The sequence below is a fragment of the Macadamia integrifolia genome, chromosome 12, assembly GCF_013358625.1.
Source record: "Macadamia integrifolia cultivar HAES 741 chromosome 12, SCU_Mint_v3, whole genome shotgun sequence".
NCBI classification, from domain to species: Eukaryota; Viridiplantae; Streptophyta; class Magnoliopsida; order Proteales; family Proteaceae; genus Macadamia; species Macadamia integrifolia.
Window position 1 is genome coordinate 9,644,883 of NC_056568.1, and position 27,928 is coordinate 9,672,810.

Below are 27,928 nucleotides of genomic sequence, written 5' to 3' on the forward strand. Positions count from 1 at the left end.
CCTATATGATCCGTTCATCCATATGCATCTTCTAATTTTTATTTTGTTATTTTATTTTTTGAACTGCGACCCTCCTTTTACTCTCTCGCAAGTCGCAACCTCCATCAGCATTTTCTACGCTACAGCGGTGATTTTGGGGCTCTCGATCTTTGCGGGTTGGCTTCCCCTCTCTCTCTCTTTCTGTCTCGCTTCCTGAGATAGAGAAAGCTGGAGCATTATTTTTCCTTTTCGAACTTCGTTCAAGCTTCTTCGAACACCTTCGAGCTGCTAGGGTTTTCTAATCTTCGAAGCTGTTTTGCATTCTTTCTGCTCCTCTATCTTTGATCAGATTTTCTCCTTCCTCTTTCTGGTTTTGCGAATTTTGAAAGCTTCTGTTACGAGTTTTTTTTTTTTTTTTTTTCCGGAGAAAATAGGCCTTCACAATGTTTTGGCGCATGACCGCTCTTTCTGCCTCTTCTCCTGTAAGTGAATCTCTGCTCAATTTCGTATGCTATGGCGATTATTTTATTTTTCCTTGAATGTGTTTTAACTCTTGATGGGATCAAGCAGAAAGTATGTTATTTTCTGGAGCAGTTTCTTGCTATAGTATGCTGTTGATCAATGCTTTAAAAAATACGAGAAATTTAAACTGTGTCATTGGGTAATTTATTATGATGAATGCTTTTTCTGAGCTGGTATACTTCAATGGGTAATTTATTAATCAATATTTAATCACTTGTAGAGTTAGTGGTTATTAATCAATGGTTGATCACTTGTAAAGCTGATAATTAAAAATCAATGTTTTTTCACTTCTAGAGTTGGTGATTATTAGGGAATCTATAAACGATGCCCCACTTTAATTTGCCTTTCTTTTGAATTAGATTATGTTTTAATCTTCGAGAGACACTGTGCTTGTGGAGTTACTTTCTTTTTCTATCGTTTCAAGTTGTTGTCTTCTGAAATTGTTGTTTGATGTTTCATTTATTTGGGCAGCCCATGGCTTAGTTTGTCATTAATATCTATGCGCTTACAGCTCACATATTGTTTTATGTGGATTCTGTTTTAGTTGTGAGTTTTGATTTTTCGATGTGTGGGTAGAACTTATTCCTTCCCAGGCTTATTTGTATCTGGTTTTGTTTTTATTTTTTCATCGTCCCAGTTGGCTTTAAATTTCAATTTTCCTCAAGGGATTACAATGTTAGTGACTTTGAGGGATAGTCATGGTTGCTAATCCAAAAATGGGTGGCAGTCTATTCTTGATTTGCATGTATTCTGTTGATATTCTCTTGAGCTTGATCACAAAGTCCTGCACCCCCTCCTCTTAATAGGTGGAATCAGTTTTAGACAAGGAAAACTTCACTTTGGAAGAGCTACTCGACGAGGAAGAAGTAATCCAAGAATGCAAAGCTCTAAACAGTCGTCTCATAAACTTGTAATGTATCTTTCCTGATTTAATTCCGTATTTCTAAGGCAGCAACTATATTTCATTCTTTCTTCCCTCTCCCTTGTTCTAATAAATTTCAACCTGTTTGATGCATCTTCAACTGCATATTTATATTATTTTTTTTTCTATTGGATTAACTCTATTCTAACTTACTAAGTGGCATGAAAAGCCCTACCAATAAGCTGAGCTGGATAGATTTCTCACTGTTGCTTTAATTGCAATTTAAAAGCATAGTAATGAAGTCTACACGTGTTTACACTGTTGCTCTTATTGCAATAAAAGCATTGTAATGAAGACTACACGTGTCTATACTTTATTCCTTTGTTACTTTAGTTCTGACAAATAAATTGGTTGAAAAAGTTCTCATATAATTCATTTTTTTAGTCTGCGAGATAGAGCTCAGGTAGAGCAGTTACTGCACTATATTGTGGAAGAAGCTCCAGAGGATGCTGAAAGCAAGCGTGTTTTCAAGTACACCACTTTGACTTAGTCTGCGAGATTAGTTTTATTTGTTGAAACCATCCAAATTCGATTTTTTCTTACTTACTGCTTCATGGTTTATGATATTATTGTTATATATATTTTTTTATTTAGGTTTCCCTTTATTGCTTGTGAGATAATTATTTGTGAGATTGATGTCATTCTCAAGACCTTAGTAGAGGAGGAGGAGGTATATGTTTCTCATGTTTCATGTTCGCATCTCCTTTCTATTATGGGAATTGTCTTGGAATGACTTTTTCTAAGTTTTGTGACCTTGTGTTTACAGCTAATGAGCTTACTTTTCTCCTTCTTGGAGCCAAATCGTCCTCATAGCACCCTGTTGGCAGGGTACTTCAGCAAGGTATCCTGTATTTTTGTTTCTTATTGGGCATGTCTCCTGTACTTGTGTCGGGCTGCTTATTGTAATTGCTGTGAAATGGTAGGTGGTTGTGTGTCTGATGGTGCGGAAGACTGTTCCACTTATGAATTATGTACAAGTAAGTATATGCTTTGCTCATAGATAATTTTCTCCTGCTAATTTTGTTGTTATTACTTTGGGAAATATAATGTTTGGCAAGCATTTTGTAGGTTTAATTATGGTTAGTCTGTGGATTTTCTCCATTGTATTCAGAATTGGACGAAAACCGCTGATGTCCTTCTTTCTCCAATATGATCATATGATTTTTTCTTTGTTTATTTCTTAAATAGAAATTGTACTAAAAAAACTACACAATTTAGTTGTCAATCTGCTTCTTAGTTTAAAACCTGGTGTTTTCCCCTATTAGTGAAATATTAGTGGAAGTAGGACCTTGGCTTGGAAGAAATGATGTAAGAGAGCTAAATTAAAGAATGCATAAGAGAAAAAGGCATCTTGGGTTTTAATGACCAGAGCTCTGAGGTTCCTTCTGATCCTAGAAAGCGTTTGAAAAGACCTGCTACGGAGTTGCATTTCCTCTAGTGGCGTAGCTGCTCCCCCTCAATCCATCGTATTGGAGCAATAAGAGAAGAACGATTAGCCGAAGTGCTTATCATACCTACACTTGCAATTCACATGCCCATAGACGAAGTGCTTTTCCTCTGAGGCTGTTCTTTCTACAATGCCCATAGACGAAGTGCTTATCATACCTACACTTGCAATTCACATGTAGACACTGGGTGATCAGATTAATTACCAAAATAGACTTGTTTTATTAGGAATAAGCCTAGGGTTGGGTTCCATACATGTTAGGCCTTTGATCCCATGTGTTTTGAGTGTATTGGGCTACTTTTATGGGTCTAAACTAGGGGTTATAAGGTTGCATACGGGATTCAGTGATTTGTTTCATTTTTCTTTAGTTTCCTTTTTAGATGGGGTTATTTAGTTTCTAATTTCAGTACCTAGTTAGTTTCTAATTTCCAGTCATAAGTTAGTTTCTATTTCCAGTTTTAGTAACTAAAGGACTTTCTATTTTGTAAGTTTCTAATTTTAGATTTAGTAACTAGGTGAGTTTCTAATTTTTTGTTTCCTATTTCAGTGTTTGAAAATTAAAGTTAGTTTCTATTTTCTTGTAACCCCATCATTATTATAAATAAAGGAGAGCTCTCATCATAGGGAGACAATTTATGTTTTAAAAAAAAGAGTCTTGTTGCTGCCGCTGGCTTCACTGGATGTTCTTTGTGTTTGATCAAAGAAGAAGGCTTTGGTGTTTGATCCAAGCGACTCCTTGCGGCGTGAAGTCTAGGAGGTTTTCTTCAAGCTTTCTTATTTCTTTCAAGTTTGTTTTGAAGGTTCTACTGCTGTCGAAACATTCAGGTATTTATATTTCTGATTTCTGCCCAGATTTTCTGACAAAAGAGCCAATCGGCCTCTACTGTTGGTATTAGTTCCAGCCGTTAGTTTGCTCTCAAATTCTGGTAGACTGTTCTCCCATTCCCCACTAAGGATCAATCCAAATTTGGGCTGTTTCTGTGCAGCCATTAGTGAGATATTCAAAATCTCTCATATTTTGTCCTGTAGTGATTTTTCCAGAATAGAACCAGAATTGATTGCTTTGATCTGTCCTATTCTGTTTCTGTGATTCTTGCTGTTGATTTGGGACTGTTGCATCATATTACTACTGCTAGTTCATCTACTTGATCAATTATAATCTGACCTACGTAGTATTGGATATTGAAGTCGACAGCAGCTAGTTTGCCTCTATTTTCTATTGGTCTGCTATTTGCTGGTGTGTTGGGATTGGTTGTGGTTGTTCTTTGGTTTAAAGTTCCTGCAGTTGGATTAGTTTGCGTTTTCAAACTTAGTCCTACATTACTGGGCCCCAACTAGTGGTTCTTGCACAAAAAAAAACATTTTTTTTTAGAGGAAAAAGATCTAGCCTTCAAAAAATTGTGGTCTCAGCAAAGCGTCAATGAGGAAAAACAACATAAAAGAAAGAAGTTTAGAATAATCTTGTCTTAAAAAATTCTTCTGAAAAGTCTGACTTTGACCATTCAGGTCACCAAGTTTTGCAGAACTTACTTGAAGCTGCGAACTTTTAAGTTTTATGATTTTAAAATTTATACCGTTGATTGTGTTCAAACCCCATTTTTACCTTCTGAGATTGTAAAGTTCAGAACTATGTAATGCTGTGATGCTGGAGTGCTTCAAATGGATTGGCCAAAACCCGTTTGGGAATCCGGACAAGAGATGAACCATGTCCAGTTTAGGTATTTTGGTTAAATAGAATATTTACCTTTTTATTTATTTAATTGGGGTAATCGTGTTATCTTTTTGTTGGGTAGGTTGAGTAGGACATCAGATTTATTTTCCAAGTTTCCTTATTTGAATTCGTTTCCTAGTTAGAGTATTAGTCTTTATTTGAATTCCTTTCCTATTTAGAGAATTGAACCAGAACTTGAGTCTGGTTTTGTACTTGCTGCCAGCCCTGGTTTCAACCCCTTTCTTTGGATTTTCAAGTCATTGAAACCTTCTGTTGCTTGCTGGATTTAATAGAGCCGTGTATCAGAATTATACATCTAAAATATTGGCTCCATTTGAGGCTTATTGAGTGAGTTCTTCAATCTGGATCGATTCCAGTTCTCCACCTAGTTGCTGAGAATCTTGGGTTTAAGATGAAGACCTTTTCTTTTAGTAATTAAAGTCCATTAATTCTTTAGTTCCCAGTAGTGCCCTTCCCCTTTTCTTTTATCCTTTCTTATCCTTATTTTACCTTTGGTTCCAAGATTGGCCTTTCACCTTTTAACTCTACTTCCTACGTATTATGCATTCTTGGTTACTTATCTTGTTGGTCAAAACTCTCATTTATTTATGGTATTGCCATTCAAATTTTGATGATTTATTTAAGTGATTGGGTGGGCCCATTATTACCTAACGGAATAGGGTTTCAGAACCCTGGTTTGCATCAAGCTGACTTGAAGTTGGTAAGGCTTAATGCTTACCTTAGGATTGACTGACTTATTGCCTTATTGGAAGCTTCGTTGAATATCCACAATAGTTGGTTGCAGCTTCGTCATGATAATCTTAATTACAGTAGTGTATCTGTTTGAAAGATTCTTCCTTTCTGCGACCCGCCAAATGATCTGTCTTTGTACTGACAATGTAAGAGCTTTCTTCTTTTTTTGTGGTTTTTTTGGACCATGTCTAATTAAATAGCTTCAATTCCTCCCAGAAAATCCAATTTGTTTTTTCTGTTTCCCCTTGTCCCAGAGTTCATCAAGTGGCTCATAAGTTTGATGCCACTATTGTCCGCGCAACTTTAAACATCTTGTTTGTGTTTGTAATTTCTGAAGAGGCACCATAGTGTCTTTTCTCTGTTCATCCGGCATTTCAATGTAATAATCTTTTTAAACAATTTAACTGCTCGTTTACCAGTTCCAAGGCTTGTCTCCAATTTAACTTCAATTGGAACCATATGGAGCTAGAGCCTCCTTTGTCTTCATCTTTCTCATAGGTTTTTTTTTTAGGTTTAGACAATCTAAACCTACATTAGTGCTGAGATGGTTTCTTTGGGTGATATTGGTTCTTCCATGAGCGAAAGGTTTCTCGATAGGTAACATGGAGATGAATCTTAATAGAACTTAGTAACTTCCAGATGAATCTCTACCTGGAGTGTTGAAGGGAGATTATTTTTGCCAAATGGAGGTGATGCAGTTCCAACAAGGGTTTACACAAGGAGAACCAAGACCAAGGTCGACCCAGATCTGGTCCAAGTCAGCCCACGGTTTGGGCTGCTGATGGGGTTACTAATTAGTTATTTAGTTTCTATTTTGAAGTCCTAAATTAGTTTCTAATTTCAAGTCATTGTTAGTTTCTAATTTTTGTCTAGACTAGTTTCTATTTTCATTAGATTCTAATTTCCAGTTTTTAGTAACTTCTTGTAATCAATTTTTAGTAACTTAGATTTAGAAACTCTGAGTTGCTATTACTTGTGAACCCTCCCCATCATTATAAATAAAGATGATGGCTCTTTAAATGAGCCACGATTTTGACAAAATACATGGCTGCTGCTGCTGCTATTGCTTTCTATGCAAGAGAACTTCCTTATGTCTGATCAAGGTATTGGGTTTGGTGTTTGATCCAAGCGACTCCTTGCGGCGAGAAGTCCACGAGGTTTTCTTCAAGTTTCTTATTCTCTTTCAAGTTTATATTCAAGGAGTACTGCTGTCTAACACTGCTCTACGGACCAAGTATTTAAAAGTCTAATTCTGCCCAGAATCTCCTTAGTTTTCACAATCGGTTCTCTGTGACCTGAAGTACTTCCAGCCATTGGTTTGAGCTGTAATTTTGATTGAATTATCCACCCATCAAGGGCCTCCTTCGATCCAAATATCAGGTCATTCTGACTTGTGGTTCATGAGATACAAGAAATCTCCACTTTTGTCCTGTAGTGCTATCGGTTCTGATTTCAGACCTGAAACAGAGATCAATTAGTTGGAGTTGCATGTTGTTGATTATCTGAAGACTGATTATGTTTGTTGAGTGGTATTTGGATTTAGTTCTGTTTCCTAGCTATCCTATCCAGCTAGCTATATTCTGATCTCAGAATCCCTGATTTCTGGACTCGGCAGACTTGATTCCTAGTTCTGGTTTTAATCAGATTTGACCTGTGCCACTGTTATGCCTTTACCAGTGGTTGTTCTTTGGTTTAAAAGTTCTTGCAGATTGAGACTTGGTTAGACCCCTACCCTAGTCTACATTAAGTGGTATCAAAGCATGGCTGGGAACAACACCCCCACCCTAGCTTCTTTTATGGAGATGCTACAGACTATGAGGACTGAGATGAAGGCTGAACAGCAAGCTTTACAGACTGAATTGAAGGCTGAATTGGATGCCAGGTTGTTGAATGAAGAGACCCCACCACAACAGCCTACTGGTGATTCACGTACAACACCCGAAGTAGAAACCCCATTGAATGTAGTTGCTCAGTTGACTAACAGGAGCGCAAACCCTAATGTGAGAGCACCACAGAGAGTTCCGATAGCACAACCTACTGTTGAAGAGCATGTAAGAGGATATTTTGAGACTGAACATCCCGTGCAACAGAGGTATTCTGGAGATTCACAGAAGGTCAAGCTCGATCTGAAGGAGTTTGATGGGAGATATGGCCCCCAATTGTTCTATGATTGGGTAGTGGCACTAGACGACTATTTTGACTATTATGAGTTACTTGAGGAACGAAAGATGAAACTAGCTTGTGCTAAGCTAGTTGGGGTTGCTCGTGAGTGGTGGAGGACTTATGAGCTAGAGTTAGAAGACCGTGATAGAGAACCTACTAGTTGGGAGGAGATGAAGCTTGAGTTATCAGATAAATAGATGTGCACCCCCCCTATAGGAGTTGATTAGTAGATTGATTTTGAGATACTTTGCTGGTAGCAATTTATTTGGGATTGGCTGATCTGGTATTTTTCTCTCTTCCCTCTTGATATTCTCCCTCTCTCTCTATATATATCTTTCTCCTTCGTTCCCTCTTCCTCTCTCCCTTATAGAATTCTGAAATCAGATGTGGTAAGATCCTATTTCTTACGTAAGAATCTTATCTTTCCTCTTTCTTGGATACCCCTCCTCTTTCTTCTCTCTTTACTTTCCTTCCTAATTTTTCTCTTAATTGATTCCTCTCTCTCTCTCTCTCTCTCTTTCTCTTCAAAGCACAGCAACAGCATTTTGTAAAATTGAGAACCTGACTAACTTTCCTATTTTTTTCTCCTTATAACTTACCTATCGGCACCTCCTGTTTCTTCTCTCAAATCTAGTCTTATCAGTTTCTATTTATTTTATTTTATTTTCTAAAAAAATTTCTGGAATTTCAGATACTGTAATCTAGTGTTGTTCCTCACTTAATCTGAACCTCTGATTAGGATCAGACCTGTCCTCCCATATTTTACCAAATATCTCATTTATGGGCAAGGTTCAAGACTCGGTTTTGATCCTTATCGAAATCGAAATACCATTAAAATGGCACCGAAATACGAATCTACGATCCATTTCAGTGAAAAAACCGAAACATTGAACACCCTTCAATTTGCATGCCATTTTGTTTTGAAACGGCCTTCCTTCGAAGCAGGGGGTAAGGCTGTGTGCATTTACCCCTCCCAGACCCTGCAGTAGTGGAAGCTTCGTGCACTAGGTTGCTCTCCCCCCCTCCGGTTTTTAGAATTGTCGAAACTGAAATATTTCCTCGAAATTTCAGTATTTCCAAAATTTTGAACTATGTTTGTTGACCCATTACCCACAGGCTGATATAATTGGCCTGCAGTGTATTTGCATTGGATTGAAATTTACTGCTTGAGTAGAGGGTGATGTTGGCAGGATACGCACAAAGTTTAAGTGCAATTGATCTGCTGTGTGGCAGATAAAACATCTGAAGATTCCTTGCTATAATGTCCTCGTAGAAAAAATAGCATTCCTTTTATGTAGGTTTCTTTAATAATTGCTGAATACAGATATTTTATTTTTCTTTAATTGGACTTTTTATTGGGGCAGGGGTCTTTGATCTCATTCTTAATGTATTTAATAAGATCTTATTCTTTTGTCTTCGTCCACGTGTTAGCAATCAGTATGTATCATCCTCTTCATTCCTAATACCTAAGTTGTGATAAAGGTCAACTTTAAGGTTAAACCCATTTAGTGCTTCTTATTTTCTTATTATATGCCTATTTGATCCGTTTTGAAATTTCATTAAGCGCTACTCTTTGTCAAGTATGTGTTTGTGGTAATGGGAGAAGATTAGGTTCAGCAACTTTCACCAATGTCAAAACTGGACCTATTGTTTATTGGTCAATGCTACTTAACCCCCCTCCCCTGCCCCCAAAAAGGTCAATCCTTACCTGCCCCGTCCCATGGGGTTTGGAATTCACTTACTAAATTTCATGGTGTGAGAATCCTCTTCTAATACTCACTGCCACCAGGTGCCACTAGAGGATGTATCCTCCAAGATGGCTTAGTCAACCTTTGCTCATTTGTCACTGCACGGCTGCACCTGAGTTGTAGTGCTGTCTCTTCACTTCCAAAGGACAGGCTAGATCAAAATAGTGAATTTCCATTATCTACGCCAAAAGGTTTGGTTGAGGTTCTTTTTTTTCTTCTTTAAATGGTGGCTTTGCTAATTTGACACATCCAACCTCCTCCTTTATCCAAGCTTAGGGACCAGCAGTGCCAGAGCTGGCAGAGTTAAATTAATGTCAGAAATAAGCATCTTATACAAATTGACATGACTGGGTTATGCAAATTCTTGGAAACTATTGTTTATTTTATTTTATTTTATTTATATATTTGCAAGTTGTTGATTTACCTATGGTTCTTTTGTCTCAGGCCCATCAGGATGTTTTCCGACAGTTGGTTGATTTGATAGGAATCACATCCATCATGGAGGTTTGGAAAAAAAAACCTGTTTTTGATTTGAATGGGTTATTTGATCATTTTGTCTCATCGAATTTATTTTCTTGCACAATTTTCATTAGACTGTGTTTTCCTTCTCACTGATTCTTTCTCTGCAGGTTTTGGTTCGACTTGTTGGCGCTGATGACCATGTATATCCTAATTTTATGGATGTGATGCAATGGTTAGCTGATAGCAGTTTGCTAGAAATGATTGTGGATAAACTGAGTCCATGTGTAAGTTCTGAAATTGCTAATTGCTGATTGGCAGAATTTTTTTTGCTGGAGAATAATCTGTCCTATAATTTTCTGTTAGGCATTCATAGATGATAATTGGTATTGCATTGACACTTCATTTTGAAGCTATTGAAATTGCATTTTGGCTTTGGCTGGGTATGTACTATATGGTATCCCATCCGTTGCATGCTTTCCATGATGAGTATCGTGTAATGGGTGGGGTCCCTTTTTACTGTATCATTCGGTTGATATTTTGAGTTGCTAGTGTATTATTTGGGTGGCATTTTGATTGATGGCATGTTGCATCTTTCTGTTTTGGCTACTGATGGAGGTATCTGCTAGTGCTTATATAAAACTGTGCCACCTCGTGAGAGGAATTTTTCTGCTATAACCATGTTGCGCCAAGCTATGCCACCTTTGCATTGTTTAGTTCTGTGCTTCTGTACTTTCACTAAGCAGAAACAAAATTCAATCTTTGGTATTTTTTTTGGTACTGGTTAATGTGATGGACAATTTTTTGGTCACTGATGAATATCCCTATAAATCTAAAATTGTTCAGAGTCCTCCTGAAGTTCATGCTAATGCAGCAGAAACACTTTGTGCTATCACTTGGAATGCTTCATCAGCTTTGGCTACTAAACTTTTAAGCCCTAGGTTTGTGATTTTTTCTCTTGAAGTTTGTCCTTTTCTTGTTTTCTTTATATAATTGAATTGTTCGAAGACTTCTTTTTTACATCTGAAGCTCATATGTTACATAAAATTCATATGCAGTTTTGTTGCAAGAATATTTGGTCATGCACTGGAAGATTCTCAATCAAAATCTGGCCTCATTCACTCACTGTCTGTGTGCATCTCTTTGTTGAATCCCAAAAGATCAGCTTCACCTATGATTAGTTCTTTCAGAAGTCAACACTTATATGAACCACCTGTTCCTGTTAATCATGAGACTGTCAGTGCTATGCTGCCAAAACTGGGTAAGTTAATGACTGTCTGATTATGGTGGATCCATGACTTCTGAAGTTGCTGTAATGCTCCTTTGTTGATTGCTCTTCTCTGTTTGTCAGGATCGGTAATTATTCATGGCAATATTAGTCTGTTATGAAATTTTTGTCTGCCTCTTCTGATTATGATCAATATTTTTGGGTTTGTATGAAAATTACCACCCTGACCATTGCATGGTTTGATAGCGCTCGAGCTGCCAGCCAGATGATGTGGGTTGGAGTCTGAGTTGTCAGTTGCCACTTTGTGCAGAAATGCCAAAAGGGCAAAGGTTAGGACCATTTCTAGTCTATCCTTCCTTTGAGCTATGAAAACGACTAAAATATGCATTATGAATCGAGGAAAACCATTTAATATTGCACAGTGTAAAGTGTTACTCGTACAAGTTTACAAGTGTTACTAGTGGTCTAGTACAAGTGTACAACGAAGGTAATAACACCCTTACAAAAAGTTCCTCCAACTCTATGTCAACGGTCAATTCCACTTAGTGTTCCAAGAAGGCTCGAAACTTTTGGGGAAAAGGGCATACCTCTTAAGTTTGAATCTTGCACAAATCTTGTCAATTGGCAAATCTTTGTTGCAGATGCGTTGTAGTAGTCCCCACCACTTCGTTTTGCCAAGAAATTTTGGTGATTTGGCAAAAAATGCTTCCCCTTCTAACAAGGGAAACCACTTGAAACTAACGAAATGAGTCGAACTCTCCACCCATTTGAATTGGAACAGTGTTTTTTAATGCACCGTTATCGTTTGGACCAAAACGATACCGAAACCAAAATTTTGGTCAAAATTTACATACCTAGTGAGTCGACCTGCGTTTTGTACTGAAAATTATCAATCTTCTTAGAGTCTGTCTAGACTATGATCATGACGGTTTGGGATCTCTATAACAAGCTATACTTTTCTGAAACACATAGCAATTAGTTTGTCACTTTTTGGTGGGTTTTGTTTTCCCCCTTGGTTATCATTTCACTGCATTCTCTTGTGTAGGAGACTTGCTTATGCTTTTGGATGTGTCCTCGGATGACAGAGTTTTGCAAACAACATATGGGGAACTAAGGCCTCCTCTTGGGAAGCATCGTCTAAAGGTTTGTTTTACGCTGAATTATGATGGTGCTCTATATACGTTTTATGGTCCTCTTCCTTTTGAAATGATCTTTTTTTTTTTTTTTCTTTTGGAAATTAAGCATAGCCTCAGTGGAGACAGTTTTCTCCATCTATGTGCTAAACGAGGTCAACAGTCTCAAGATATTATTACTTGATACGAGTTTGTCAGAATTTGAACACTCAAATGTCCCAAGACCATCTAATTGTGGACTTGGTTTACTGACTCATGGGATGACTTAGCTGGGTTTCCAAACTTTGTATTAATCAATTTTTAACGTCATCTGGTTTTATTGGGCGTTTTCCACTGGCAGTGGAGTTTATTTATGACATTGGCTGTTTGTTAGTGATATGTAAAACCTGAGTGATGCAGTTGCTTGTGCGTCACTAGACCGGCTCATGTGACCTAGACTGAGACGAACCAAGCTCGAATTGGGATTCTGGTCTAATAGGGGTTGGTAGGGTTATTTTGTAATTTGCATTTTGCATTTTGTGTTTTTGTTTTATTTTATATTATGTGATATAGATGCATAGAAGTGCGTTTTCCAGTTTCCCTGTCGTAGTCTACCCGTTTCCTGGTTGGAATTGTTTTCAATTCTAAGAGTCTATATTTAATCAGTTGATTGGGGAGAAAAAACTGAGTCGAATATTGAAAAATTGAGATTGGTTATTCACTATGTGAATTGATGTAGATAAGTCATTTAATGGGCTTATTTTATTGGGAATAAGCCTTGGGTTGGGTTATGTATGTATTGGGCTTTTGATCCCATGAGTTTTCTTTGCAATGTGCCACTTTAGTGGGCCTAAAATATTGGTAGAAAGTAGGAAAACGGGATTTAATTCATTAGTTTAGTTAGAGTCCTATTTTGAGTCTATTTCCTTTGTTATTTCAGTTTTTAGTCAGTTTAGGTTTCCCTATTAGTGAATGACCAGTTAGTTATCTACTCCATGTTGGAGCTCTAGTCTAGTCCTATTTGGAGTCTAACTCCTATTATGTAAGGTCTAATCCTACTTGGAGTCTAACTCCTAGTTATGGTATGACTGCTAATTTGCCCTCTACATATAGAGGAGCTTATGTACCCTCAATTCTCAAATTTGAATAATGAATGAATGCAATCAATTGTATAAACAGCTAGGATAGTTGTGGGTGAGATGCTCGGGCCGAAATAGCCAATTCCACCCACACTTGTTTTGTTTCTTTTTGTTCTTATTCTTTGTTCTACTGTTGCTGCCATTACTTGCTGTTACTGTCTGGGATAGCTGTGGGTGAGATGCCCGGGCCGAGATAGCTAATCCCACCCACACTTGTTTTGTTTCTTTTCGTTCTTATTCTTTGTTCTACTGTTGCTTCCATTACTTGCTGTTACTGTTTATCATTATTAAAAGATTCAGACCTGTTTAGCCCTTCCCAGACAGAATCGACCAACATTCCTAGAGGAACTAGGAGAGGGATCGATCTCCTCTTCCTTCCCCAATTGGCCTTCGATCTGCATGCCCTTTTCAGAGGGTGTTCACAGCCTTACAAGGATCACTCGATCCTCTTCTCATTGCTGCCCAAGCAGCCCTATCAAAGTTCTGGTACATAACTCCACAACCAGTTGTCGGAAGACTATCAACTTTGGGGGTTTTTGTACCCTTCTTGGGCCCTATGATCGACCAAGTTTGCAGCTCAATTGGAGCCCCACAGACCCGGCCACACCTCTCTCTCTCCAGCCCTATCGTAGGTCCTTCCCTCTCCTATCGGGTTGGGTTTTGGGTTGGTTTTGCACCTGCATTGCTATTGTATCCTTAGGGGTTTATTTGATGGTCTTATTTCCTTGTTTCTTGGTCCTATTTCTGGTTATTATCAAGTTAATCGTTGTGTCCTATTTATCTTGTTTGGGGTTATAAACTGCTGGGGTAGTTTACTTGTAACCTACTTCTGCATTATAAATGCAGCATGCTACCTTTTTTCCTCTCTTATTCTCACTGGCTCAGATTTGAGCTTTCTCCCACAGCTTAGCTCCTCGCCTCCTGCTGTTACTTCTCTTACTCCTCTTTCCTCTTACTTTCCATTATTTTTCTCTGTTGGCCGATGCTATTATGGGTGGATGTTCACATAATTGAGTTCTTCTCACTCATCCCTAGCCCTTTTATCTCCAGATTTGGTGTGTTATTATCTACCCCAGAGGTGACCCAATCTTTGAAATCTGATGACTAAGACCTGCGTGGGTTGTGAGAAACAATTTGAATCTCAGACCTGGTCCTTTGCTTACCGCCAGGTTCTGTTTCAGCTCTTAAATATTCCTTCACTTGCTGTTTGGAGTGACCAGTAGTTGCATTCAAGAAGGGTTTGGGTTGGCAATCATACCTTAAAATTCAGGCAAATAAGAGCTTTAACGAAGAAGGTTTTCAATCCATACGGTTACTGGTTTTATAGCAAGACCAGCACTGTATCACAAGGTAGAAACTACCCGTCTTTCGCATATTGCACATAAGCCCCTATACTTATATTACACAAAAGGCTCTGAATTTGAACTTTGTTTCTGTTTAAACCCTCTGAATTTTAATTGCAGAAATGTCCCTCCTAAATTTATTACCCATTCTGCCCTTGCTGGCCTGTTCTTGTTATCTTTCCTAATAGGGTTCTGAACTTCAAGATAATTACAGAATTGCCATTGTCTGCCTCATTTTGAGTTTTCTCCCCCACTTTGGTGGGCCCATAGTGACCCAAAAGCTGGGTTTCGGGAACCTGGGTTGCATTACTGAGAGGTTTCTTTTAGGGCTAGGGACCAGTTTAGTGGTGCTATTCTGATAGAGACAGAGGAATCATCATAAGTTTCTTAGGCAGCATTTTTGCATTACTCTTGTGAGATGTTAATCATTGTATTTCTCAAAATAAAGTAACTCATGTGCCTTCTTCCCTTTTTTTTTCTTTAGTAACAAATTTATTTAGCAAGGAAAGAGAGTTATGGTACATCAGAAAAAGTAAGAAAAGAAAAGCAGGCTGGAGACAAACCAGCACCTTCCCCAAAGAAATCCACCATTAGTGGAGAAATAAAAGATAAAGGGAAAAAAAAAAACTACAATCTCATGAAATATGACTATACCCAAAATATAATCTAGGACAGGCCACGCCTTCTCTAGCAAAATTTATCAGCTATATCAATGCTTTCTCTCAATTTCCACAAGAAAGAGACAATCACTATAGAAGTCAGGCAAGTAAGCTTAAGAAAATGGGCAACTCTCCTAGGTAGTCACTTCTGTGGTTTGATACTACCTGATGACATTTGCTGCTTCTCCTTCCACTGCAATATTAGGGAAACCAGTTCTGATAGCCATGTTCATTGTTATTGTAATTGCTTCTTGCTTTTGTATATTTTTGTAAGCTGAAATACCATATTAAGCAGTAACATCTTGACAGTTTTTGTTGTTGGTTGCATATGTAGGAAACTGGAGTTTAGCATGTATGTACAATTCTCAATATATCTGTTTCAATGTGGGAAATGCCTTCCCATTGGTTCAATCCATTGTTTTAAATAACCAAACAACCCCATAAATTTTTGGAAATTGTTCATAGCTGTCCCCCCCCCCCCACCCTTTTTCTCTCTTAATACTTAGTAACCAGATACCCCTGTTTTCCATATGAAGCAACACTCGGTTAACTACTTATCAGAAAGCTATCAGCAGGTGGGTAACTGATATCAAGAATGTCAGACACGGCTTTGGAGAAGTAAATGTGTTTTAGGGTAGTTATCAGGAATAGAGGATGTGAGCAGGGAAATTTTAGTATTATAACTAAACAGGGTTGGATTGAGATGGATTTATGGATAATTATGGAGATTTTTTAAGAGAGAGAAAAAAAAGAATAGATCTAGAATAAAAGTTATAAGGTGAAAGCTAATGTAATATTGCCAGCCTAAACTCCAGTAGTTAGAGTTGCACTAGTCATTGACACATAGATTTGCAGCTGATTTAGACCAAACTATAGTCGTGGTCTTGTGGAATCAAACCACTCAAGAAAATGCAACCAATAATAGTCTCAATGCATGAAAACAAAGGGGTTGTTTGGTAATATCCATTGGGCAGATGTGCTAGACAACTTTTAATGAATCCAAAGGACCAATTATGCTTTATGAATGACTAACTAAAGAAAATTCCCTCACAGAATTGAACAACTAACTATAAATTATGCTTTATGATTTAATGGTTTATGACTTGCTAAACTCAATGTGCCTCATGTACTTGAAGTCTTGAACTAATTGGCTTTCAAAATTGTATCATGGCTTCCCCCTTTAATATAGAACACTTGAAAAAAAAAAGCCCCCCCCAAAGTTACTAGTTTAGTGATGGAACAAGTTGCACTATAAATAATGTCCGTAGTTTTCTGAAATTATGATTTGTAAGGCATTTCAAATTTAACTGTCAGTTCTAAGGCACTTGGGTCCTTCTTGACATGGGAGAATGATGACTTCCGGAGAAGTGAAGGGATTTTTTATATAGCACATAGGCTCAATCAATATTCTGAAAGAACCTAGAGGGGAGTGAATAGGTTATACTAGTGGATTTAAAAAAATTCTTCAATTAAGTTCCTTAGGCATGTGATTGCAAAAGACAATGCGGAATATAAAACTAATCACAATCACACAAGGGCACAACACAAGGATTTTATAGTGGTTCAACTCAACCTGAGTCTAGTCCACTCCCTTACAAGCGGATATTCCACTAGTTCTTCCCTTTCAATACAGTAGGTAAGGAGGAAAACATTTACAAATCTCTTTCCTGGTAGAAAGGGGACCTTTGCTATCTCATTTACAGATAGAGAGTGACCTTTACAATCTTTTCCGGATAAGTGAATCCCAGTATCCCACACTAGCCTTAGTACATCTAGATTAGTGTAAATACAAAGATAGAGTGGAATAAAAGATTCGAGTTACCTCATGTGGGGCATGATACGAATATATAATGACAATATATGCATGCACCTTAGTAGTCTTCTCAATAGATGTAGAATGATGTAGACTGATGTAGAAGACTTGTAAGCTGACTTGAGTTCTTCATTTGAGAATGATCACAATGCCAGATCTCAATGGATTAATACATTTTCTCACTTTTAAGCTTTTGATAATGATACTCAATGCTTGATTAATTGTTAATTTAATAAGCTATAAGTGGGGTATCTACGTGGGTGATTAATAGTCCCAAACTAGGTAAGAAAATAATCAGATTTGAAAAAGAAATATGGCCTAATTGGCATATTTTTCCTTTACCGGTAACTACTGAATCATGTGACCGTTGGGTGAAATAGATCCGTTGGAAATAAAAAATGTTGCCATTGGAGGGCGTCAGATCATCCGGTAGGTATCCCGGCTAACCAGGGACCTTACTGGGAGGCATTCGATAGGGTCCTGGCAGGATCCAGTTGTTACTAATTCGTCTCTGTTGTTCTGGGTCTGATGAGTTTTCTGATCACAGAATTCTACCGGTAGTTACCAGCAGGCATCTGACTTTTGACCTGACTGATTATTGTTATTCAAACAGTCATAACTTTCTCATATGAAGTCCAGTTGACCTGATTCAAGTTGTGTTGGTTCCACAACTCAATGATATTCATTTTTCCAGTTTAGATGACTTTAAAATCAGTCATTTAGTATGCTAAAATACCCTTAAGAGCTTTACTGTTATCTCAGCAAAGGGTTGTGTTTTGGCATTGTGAATGAGCACCACCTAGAGTCCAACTATATCATGCATGTATGCTATGCAGTGTAGTGCGTGCAATGTGTGTTATTATAACTTATTCTACACAGGACTCTACACATTGAGCCTTCACTCCTGTCTTCTTGTGTACATGACTTCCCGTATCTTCACCTTGTTTTGCTCACTTGACATCTTTCAATTCTTGATGCTTGAGATCTTCATGACTTCACAGAGATCTTCATGACTTCACATTAGTACTCCTGAGGTCCAACATCTTACTTTGTAGTCCATGTCACGTTGAGGTTCTTACCATCGCATATCACTTGGTAGATACTCATTAGAGATTGCATTTGTTTGTTATCATCAGAACCAATATGAAATTAGAACTCTGGAGGTTAGTGGGTATCCCCAACATATTTCTTTGGTGTTTGGTTGGGAGATTTCTAGCAACAAGATTTAACTCCCCTGATATGTCAGAGTAGCATGAGTCAGTGGATGATAGTCAAGGCACTGTCACTGTATCAGCAATTTGCTTCATGTAGTGTTTTTCTGCGTCAGTCTTTTACATGTTGTAATGTTGTATCATATTTGATAATGGTTCATGTTGGATACCCTTTATTGAATGAGCTAGCTTGTAGTTTTGCGGACCTTTGTTCTTCTTTCTCATTCATATTTACTATCCAATTTCAGATTGTGGAGTTCATTTCAGTTTTATTGAGGACAGGCAATGAAGTTGCTGAGAAAGAGTTGGTCAACTCTAGTGCCATCCAAAGGGTTTTAAATCTATTCTTTGAGTGAGTTCTGCTCTCTCTCTCTCTCCTTCCTTTTTTTTTTTGTGTGTGTGTGTGTGTGTGTGTGTGTGTGTGAATTTAGTTGAAAGATGCATCATACTTTAGTTGGTTTATGTGCTCTATTGTCGATGGATGCAGGTACCCTTTCAATAACTCACTGCATCATCATGTTGAGAGTATTATATTGTCGTGCTTGGAGAGCAAAAATATCACCATAATTGATCATCTCTTCAGAGATTGTAATTTGATTGAGAAATTTCTTCAAGCAGATAGACTTTCCATTCTTTCTGGTGATTCAAATAAGGTAGCTGAATGTGAATTTGGTTTTCCTTTCGGCTCATTGTATACATCAGACGTTACATCCATGAATTTTTTTTTTTTTGTACCAACTTTGCAGCCAACATTAACTGCTGCTGGAAAACAGGTGCCTCGAGCAGGCTATATTGGGCATCTTACACGTATCTCAAACAAGCTCATTCAACTGGGACATGTCAACAGTCATGTTCATGCATATCTACAGGTTGGTAAGAGATTGGATGTGTATTATTGGCATGCATCTTTGAAAGAAATTCATGCTTAAAATGTTTAAAAAGTTTCTTTACCACTGAAAGGCCCAGGTAGTATTTCTTTAGCGTCTATCAACTCATCTTTGAAAGTCATATATGCTAAAGTACTTGGGAACAAAGTGCCTATTAGAAAAGAATAATTTAGTAACTTCCCCTATTTTAGTAGTTTCTGTATTAGCCCTTGATCATGATACGGATTGGCAGCTGAGAATCCAATAGCTAGAAAAATGGTGGAACTGTCAGGTGTAGAATTGCCTTAGGGAGGGATTAGCCGCATGTGGAACAAAATTTTATTCCGAAACAAACTTTTATTCTGATGGACCAAAGTCACCAAACCATGTTGAAGACTGGGGTGGGGGGAAGCTTGGATCCCTTTAGGATGCAATTCCTGGATACCTCTCCATGTCGCATTCAAAGTGAGGGGAAAAGCTTCACAGGGGTTTTTTGGTCAGCTCCAGGTTTTGTATGTCAATGACCAAAATACAGCACGCGGGGTATCTCAACTCACATGTGCATTCCCGAGGGGGTGGGGGGTTGTCACTTGGAGCTTCTAGTGTCAAAGAAATTTGAGTCTTCCAAATCTCTAGTATTAATCATGTGTATTTTAGATATTTGAGCATGATATTTTTGTTTAGGTTGGGCGGGTGGTTTACGATCAGCTAGTGCACTCTGTTTGGTGCTTGATTGCATGGCCCACTCTAGATGAACCTCAAACCTGGGCCAAGGTCTTTATGGAAGTACTTGACTACTCTCAACTGGTCTATAACTGAAAAGATTATCCCCGTCATACCTCTGGTTTCTTTCCAGCTTCCTATACGCAAGGGCTTCATCCAGCTGCATCAGACTACACAGCCTGAAGCTCATTTCTTCAGAATCTGCTAGCTGCTTCAAAAGAACCCTGCCGCTTGCGCGCATACTCCCTCCGAGTCAGATCTTTTTCTTATTTCGTTTAAGGGGTGTTCCGCCTATGTAAAAAAGGCCATTCCAACCGTTTCATTCTTATCTGATGGTCGGCCCTTGAGCTCAAGTTGGCTAGTGGCTTCTACCCCCTAAAAGTCGGCCTTACCAAGCGAAGAAAACTTCAGCGTGGTTGTGGATCAACTAGCTCATCCGTTATTGGTTGCATGGGTGCTAATGTCTGTTAATTCTAGAATTTCATTTTATGTTAATCTGGTTTAGTTTTTCATTGTTAGTTTGTTCATTTTGTGGAATTACTTTTGCCCCCCCCCCCCCTTGAGCTTTTTAGTTTTGCATCCGGACCTTATTTTCTTTGGTTTGCGCTTAATGTAGGAAAGCAGTGAATGGATTGAGTGGCAAGGAACCATTCTCCAGGAGCGAAATAACGTGGAAAATGTCTACAGATGGGCTTGTGGGTATGTTTCTCTTTATCTTTCTGCACAATTTGTATTGCCTGGAGTAGTTGAGTGTATGATTTGTGTGTATAGTTGTAATATTTATTGCTGATGGTGAGCCTATGATATATTATCATACCACCCTGCACTGGGTAACCATCAGTCCGGCACCAAAATTGGGTGAATAATAAGTGGATTGTGCCAAAGCAGACATTCCAACAGAAGTGATTAGTTTTCTTGCAAACTAGAAGGTAGGTTATTTGTGCATCAGCTGATTTGTCGTGGACATGGAAAAGACCCAAAGATACTATTTTTCTTCCCCCTCTCTCTCTCTCTCACACACACACACAAAGGCTGATTATTAAATGTTGTTTTACTTGAATTTTCTGTTAATCTTTCATATAGATTGGGATTGTGGGGCAGAAAACTTGGAACTTGCAAAAGGGAAGAAAAAAATTAGAACATAAGAGACGACTTGATTAGACGAAACTAAGACTTGATATTCTTAAAAATGAAACAAGTTAAAATTTAGCACCTCATCTGTCCAAAAAGAAGAACCCAACAGAAAAAGTGGACGCACAGACTCACGTAGGCAAGAGAAAGGCTGCAAAGCATTAGTGGAACAGGAGAAAGAGAGTGAGGCATGAAGTAGAAGAAACAAGGAGGAGGAGGAAGATAAGGGTTAGGCAAGAGAAAAGCTGCAAAGCATGAGTGTGAAGCAGGGCAAAGAGAGGGAGGCATGAGATAGAAGGAAAAAACATGGAGGAAGGTGAGGGTTATCTATAATTATTATTGATGCAATCTGGAAATCCGAAAGGTGTCAGATGTAAACAGGCCCCAAGTAAACTGTGATCAGAATCTTATTGCAGAGGTGCTCCCGCAGTCTGTTAGCAGCAGAATATATCATTCAAGGAAGAAGATATACCGTTTCTTGACTTTCTTCAGAGTAAAGATTCACTAATACAAACTCAACCTTCAGTCCTACTAGAAGTCAGGGAAACCATAAGCTAAGCTAGCTTGACCTTTGACTACCAATACCTGTACAACAAACCAACAAAGAAACTTAATAATGACCCTTACACTCTCTTCCTACCTTTTTTCAGATTACAGGGAATTTCCTATACCCCGCTTGGCACGGGGTGAGTGAGAAAATTGACTGACCTTTGTAGCCTCAAATGTTGTTACTGTTAATAAAGGAGCGGAACGTAAACCCCATGCTTCAGAGTTGTATGATTGATCGTTCAAAATAAAAGCTTCCTCGTGACACAAGACTGAACTCGGAAAAAAAAACTCTTGCTGAAACTGAAGAATGATAGAAAGAAAGGAGTAGAAATAATGGAAGAAGAAGAGTTGAACAAAGGAAGAGAAGTGAGGAGAAAACATATCCCATGAGAGAGAGCTGATCATAGCTTTGGGTTCAGGTTCCGTACTGCAGCTGGACTGGAAAGGACTGGAACAGCAGACAAACTCACAGCCAATTTTCAATTTAAGTGTGTCTTCTACTCATTACTCATTACTCATTAGCTATCGATTTGAGGGACTACATGCTTTATAGAAAAACAGAAACAATATCGTAAATGAACTTGACTTATTCGTAAACAGGTAATAAAGCTTCCCAAATAACTTAAATAACTCCTTTAAGCAGATCCCCATGAATAGGATGGGTCACAAGACAACTGCTTAATATAATTTAAAAATAGAATTACTTTCTAACTAATAACTAATGGGCCCCTCTACTATTACTATTGACACTTAAACCAAAAAAGCTCGAAACAATCTCGAAAACTATCCTATGTATCTACCCTACATTATTACAATACAACCAAGATACAAAATACCCTTGAAGAAAAAGGGAAACTTATTGGTGGCTGTTGCGGGGGGTCACCAGAGTTGCGGAAGGTTTTTAGGGTTTCACTATCGGTTCATTCCTCTTGTCTCCCTTTCTTTTGTTTTTTTTTCGCCTCGTGCATGATTGCCTAGATCTCATTGTACAGAACTCTGGACACCAGAAGAGTATATGCTAAACCTATTCCATAACTGGTGTAGAACATTGCTACGGAGCCCAGTGTGGCTCTATTGTGCTTTTTCTTACAACCTTGAGGTGAGGTTTGATCTTGGGGTTGAAGAAGAATACCCATTTTTACCCATGCATTCATCTATTAGTCCATGCGATGACCTCCCACTCCACCCCCCCAAAAAAAAAATTCTTGTAGAATTTTTTAGGGAGAGGGATAGGCACACTGCCCGCATGTACAACACCAATGGGGGTGCACGACAAGGCATCATACAGGAGGGGTGGGGGGTCATTTCAAGGGGGAAAAGAGTGCTAAACACAGGTTGGGCACACGGGCGGCATAAGCCAGCCATTTCCTATATGTTCATTGGTATCTTGCATGTATTTTTTTATGTAATGCTCATTATATTTTTGTTTAGTGTTTTAATAGTTACAGAATCGGAGAACTGAAACTTCTAAACTCTGATGCTTGTTATTCCCTACAGCCGTCCGACTGCATTGCAGGAGAAGACACGGGATAGTGATGATGAACTTAACGATAGAGATTATGATGTCACAACACTTGCAAATAATCTAAGTCAGGCATTTAGATACAACATGTTTGAACATGAGGAAACTGAAGAGGTATTGCATATTGAAACCAACCGATTATTTTCCCTTTTTTTATTTTTATTTTTTGGGGTGGTGGGGTGGGATGGTGGTTGGGGATCTACTAGATAAATTTGTGTTTCATTATCTTTTTCTTCCCCACTCAGATGGTTCATCTTTCAATGTTGCAGGTTAATGGATCCCTTGAGCGAGATGATGAGGTAAAATCTCTCTGATTATTCTTTAATTAATGAAAATATTCTTTCACTTGTTCATTTAAAAATAAAGTGAGTTGACTGTGTTTGTTTCAAATTTTGAATTAATTAATATATCCTGGGGATGAGGTGGAGAGAATTATTGGGGTAGTAATCTGGAATTTTTTTTATATAGAATTCACAATTTGGATAAATTTTAAAATTTCAGGATGTTTACTTCGATGATGATTCTGCAGAAGTGGTGATTTCATCATTGAGGCTAGGCGATGATCAGGAGAGGTCAGTTCAAATCTATTAGGATGAACTGAAGTGTATACATGCCCATTTGATAATTGATCAAACCTAAAGCATATTGAGTGCATTTTAGCATAATCATTAAACAGGTTAAATAGAAAATATCAGAATTTCCTGGCATCAAACATTGTGTTTGCCGTAGGTCTTGTTCTATAACCCTCAAGGAAAGTATTGCTTTACTATTTTATTTTATCAGATCGACCTGATGGTTTAACTCAATTGACTTGGCCTGGCTAGTTTTCTAGTTTGATGCTTGGAACGGTTCAGTGATGCAAAGCAAAAGAAAGCAACCTGTACATTCAGGAACTGTACAAAACCCGGCCTAAGACAGGCACTCTACAGAATTATCTTATGTTTCTTCCTTTACTAAAGTCCCACCAAAAATTTATAAACCATTAACAAATCACCCCACCATCCAAAATGCAAAACTATTAGTTCTTCTAAATTACGAACCACTGAACACCGGATGGAAATCATCCACATCGTGTTGGATGCAACCGTTGCTAGTCTTCTCCTCAGCCTAAAAAAAGTGTGCATTCCCCAAATGCACCAGCAAAGTGCAAATGCAACCATATTCCATAACAATTCCATCCTCCATTCTGGTGGTCCTTCTTCCCACTCTATGAAAGCTTGAAGAAGAAAGTTATGGAAATCCAATTTCCCCCATGCCTCGTTGGCAAAGCTGTACGCAATGAAGTTGTGGAATCCATTCTATTGCTTGACCACACAGCTTACACACATTCCTTAACTTCCAGCCCTTAGCTAATAAATTATCCAACATTAGAATCTTGCAATCCATACGAAGAACTCAATCCAAGGCTGGGCCCAGTGGATCCGTATCACCTTATTCAGAAATGCTGATCCACCGTGATGAAGCATCCTGACGAAATATTTGACTGAAAATTTCCTTTCTTTCCCTCACACTCCTGTCCTCCTTCCCCCCCCCCCTCTTTCCCTTCTCTTACTTGCCTAGTCAAGAACCACCACTATCAGGTTCCTCCTAAACTTAGGTGACCAGGCTGCCTCTCTAGTCTCTATCCATTCCATACATTCTTCAACCCTTGCCACCTTATTCCATGCAATGGTGAACAAATCTGGAAACATCTCCTTTAGGGGCACTTCGCCTCGCCAAAAATCCTGCCGAAATTTCAGTGAATTGCTGGCCCCTACGGAATACCTCACTCCTTCGAATATAATTGAGACTTGCCAAATCACCTTCCACAGCCTTAGGCCATAGGAACGCCATCACTTCCTTAGTTTCCCACCCCGTTCCAAGATCCCATACTTTGCCTTAATTTCCTCCTTCCATAACCCCTCCTCGTCTCCTAAACTTCCAAAGCCCCTTCCCAACAAATAAATATTCATCAGCTTCACCATTCTAATACCCAACCCCCTTTCTGTCCTTTAGACAACACACCCTTTTCCAATCTACTCAATAGTATTTCTCCTTTGGTCATTCTTCCCATGCCAAAGAAAATTTCTCTGATCTCAATTCTTCTAGCCAAATATATAGGCATAAAAGATATATAGTATTGTTGAAAAGTACACTTTTTTCCCTCCCTCCCTCAGAAACTTGCCCTTCCATGCGGATGACCTAAACTCCAGCCTCTCAATGACTGGGTCCCAAAACTCTTTGATCTACTTTTGGCTCCCATTGGTTGGTCGAAGCACACCACAGGTACAGCCTCCACCCTAAATCCAATTCACCAGGCAAATCCTCCATATTTTTCTCACACCGTCCCCCCCTCTCAGTTTTTTGCAAGTTAACCTTCAGCACTGTTACAGCTTACTACTGCCTCTAAAGACACCTTACAGAAAAATAAGCAGTCACCAGAAAACTGAAGCAATGATACCCTCACCTCTGAGTTCCCTAGTGAGAATCTCCCTCCCCACCCAACTTGCCTTGCCTTTTCCACTAGACCAGTCAAAGCTTCAGATACACAAGTAAATAGAAAGGGTGATAGGGAATCTCCCTGCCTTAATCCTCTTAAACCCCCTAAAGTATCCTGTTGGTGCTCCAGTGACCAGCACAAAAAAAGATGCCTTTGAGTAACACTTCATCTACCACTGCCACTTCTGTCCAAACCCTATCCTTAGCTTCTGGGATCCCTTTTCAAAACATGCGAATCCACCAACATATTTGCAGTCAACACCTTATCTGGAATCTGTCCTTTTGCAAATGCCCCTAGCTGTCTTGAAATAATATGCTGCATCAGCAACCACATTTGAGTAGAAAAGGTCTTGGATAAAATGGCTGAGGCAAGAAGTCATGAGAATTATCCTGGGATAAATGCAATATATACGGGGCCTGTAATCCTTCAGCTGTCTTGAGTCCTTCGTTGGAATCGAAGCAATAAAAGTTGCATTGGCATTCTTTGCTAGATACCATCTTTATAGAATCCCTAGATAATTCTGATGACTTCGTTCCCCAAAAGGTGCCAACATTTTTTTTTCTAAAGCCCAATGTAATACCATCCAGGCCTAGAGCTTTATCGCCTCATCTTTCTCGCCAGCCCCCACACGTTCTCATCAAATGGTCTGGTAACTAGTACCTAAAAGCTGGTCTTGGGTTACATGGATTCTCTCTGGTTGAGACCAAGAGCACTGTTTTTTTATTGAAATTATAAATTTTCAGTAATTCTTTCAATACATTAGATGTGATTGGTATTAAATCAGTTCACTGCTGATGGCTGAGGCAATTCTTATTTTTCATGTTTCAGCAGCTTGTTCACAAATTCCAACTGGTTTGCTTTCCAAGAAGACAGAATTGGTAATGAGCCTCTGAGCACTTCACTGTCTGAGACTATGGATGAGATTAATTTGAATGGAACAACAAATGGTGGCAGTAGTAGCAGTGATGATGAAGTGGTTGTTGGAGAGGACGAAGAGTTGGTTGATGGCATGGTTTCAGGCAACGGGGCATCCAGCTCTAGCTCCAATTTCCTGAATGGATGTGCAGGAAGTGATCCTGCAGGTAAGGGTGGCGTGAACCCTCCGGATGAAAAATCAAGTGCTTCTGGTGATCTGGATTTCTTCCAGTATGCTACTGCTGACAACAATCCATTTTGTGATAGACCATTGCCTGATTGGATGGGATGGCAAGAGTCTGCAGATTTGCAGAATGATGGATCTAGTAGAAATCCTTTTAGTGACTCTTATGTTTCAGATGCTGATCTTTCCAGCCCCATTGGGCCTGCAGGAAACTCTCTGCCGAATGGTGAGGTCAACTTACCAAATGGTATGAGCACCATTGATGCCAGTCTAAGATCAACCGTGCCTTCATTGTTTGAGGAGGATGTGGAATTTGTTGGCGTGGAGTTAGAAGGTACGGAGAGGGCAATGGAACAAGCACTGAAAGAGGGGATAGTCGGAGAAGCTGGGCCTTTGAAGAGGAATCTTTCCCCGAAGGGGCCAGAAAAGGAGAAGCCAAATGAGGATGGGTCAGGGATATTTGAGTTCAATGATGCGAACTACTGGAGGGTTGACCAAGAGATTGCTGTTGTTCAGGAGTGAGTCTGCCTTATTGAAGCCAATGACCTCTTTGGTCATCAATGGTGGTGTCAATTTAATGTCTGGCATATATATATATATATATATGTACAGTAATCGGCAATTGAATGTCTGCATATGTTAATGTATGGGAATATTCTGTATCAGTGATTGGATATTAGGTTGGTATGGTTATTATCCTTGTTGCTCTCTTGTTATTCAAGTTTTTGTTTCCATTCATTATTTTCTTGGTCATTAAATTTCTGGTTTTGTAAGATTAGCCTCTGTTTTGGAATGTTATAGTCCTAGTTTCAGATTCACATATACTGCAATTTGTCACAGCATTGTCCTCTGAGAGTCTTCTATCCCCCCACCCGAAAGAGAAAAAAAAAAAGCAGTTTGGGAGGGGAGAAAAATTTCTAACCTAAAAAGGAGGGAAATGGTATGACCTGGGTAAGGATGCATCAAGTTTGATTTGGTTTATTCTCCCCCTTTGTTTCTCTTTCTTTCTCACTACGGGTGGGCTGTTGATTGACGTGCAGTTGATGAGGGTAGTGGTGTGCAAATTGAGACCTCTTGGCTGTTACCTTCCCCTCTCCTCTTTCTATAGTGTATCCTTCTAAAAATAAAATCCTGAATACGTATCCAAATCAGATTTTCAGTCTCTCTCAAGTCTCTATTTGGCGGGGGAAGAAGAGTTATTGTATTTTTTTTTTTTTTTCCTATTTGTTTTTTTGGGATTAGTTTCTCTTTGTGGCATCTTTGTCTCATAATTTTTTTTTTCTCTCTCTTGCATCATTAGGGCATTTCATGTAAAACAAGTCAACCAGTGGCATCCATGATGATAACGAG

General features: G+C 38.7%; 1 protein-coding gene across 3 annotated transcripts; it reads left to right on the forward strand.

The window, feature by feature from the left end:
• On the forward strand, nucleotides 1-27,316 carry LOC122057947 (serine/threonine-protein phosphatase 6 regulatory subunit 3-like). Of its 3 annotated transcripts, XM_042620311.1 has the most exons (20): nucleotides 27-155; nucleotides 414-461; nucleotides 1,308-1,411; nucleotides 1,808-1,894; nucleotides 2,018-2,093; nucleotides 2,190-2,264; nucleotides 2,347-2,400; nucleotides 9,690-9,749; nucleotides 9,875-9,991; nucleotides 10,551-10,645; nucleotides 10,763-10,965; nucleotides 11,978-12,075; nucleotides 18,458-18,561; nucleotides 18,697-18,862; nucleotides 18,956-19,078; nucleotides 20,415-20,497; nucleotides 22,976-23,114; nucleotides 23,270-23,299; nucleotides 23,502-23,572; nucleotides 26,308-27,316. In XM_042620311.1, the coding sequence occupies exons 2-20, from the start codon at nucleotides 423-425 to the stop codon at nucleotides 27,098-27,100; spliced, it is 2,517 nt and encodes an 838-aa protein (XP_042476245.1). In that variant the 5' UTR covers nucleotides 27-155; nucleotides 414-422; the 3' UTR covers nucleotides 27,101-27,316. The 3 variants fall into 3 exon arrangements, with proteins under 3 accessions (XP_042476247.1, XP_042476246.1, XP_042476245.1); XM_042620313.1 differs by having other exon boundaries at nucleotides 1-461; nucleotides 18,983-19,078; XM_042620312.1 differs by having other exon boundaries at nucleotides 2-461; nucleotides 26,311-27,316.
• The last annotated feature ends 612 nt before the right edge of the window (nucleotides 27,317-27,928 follow it).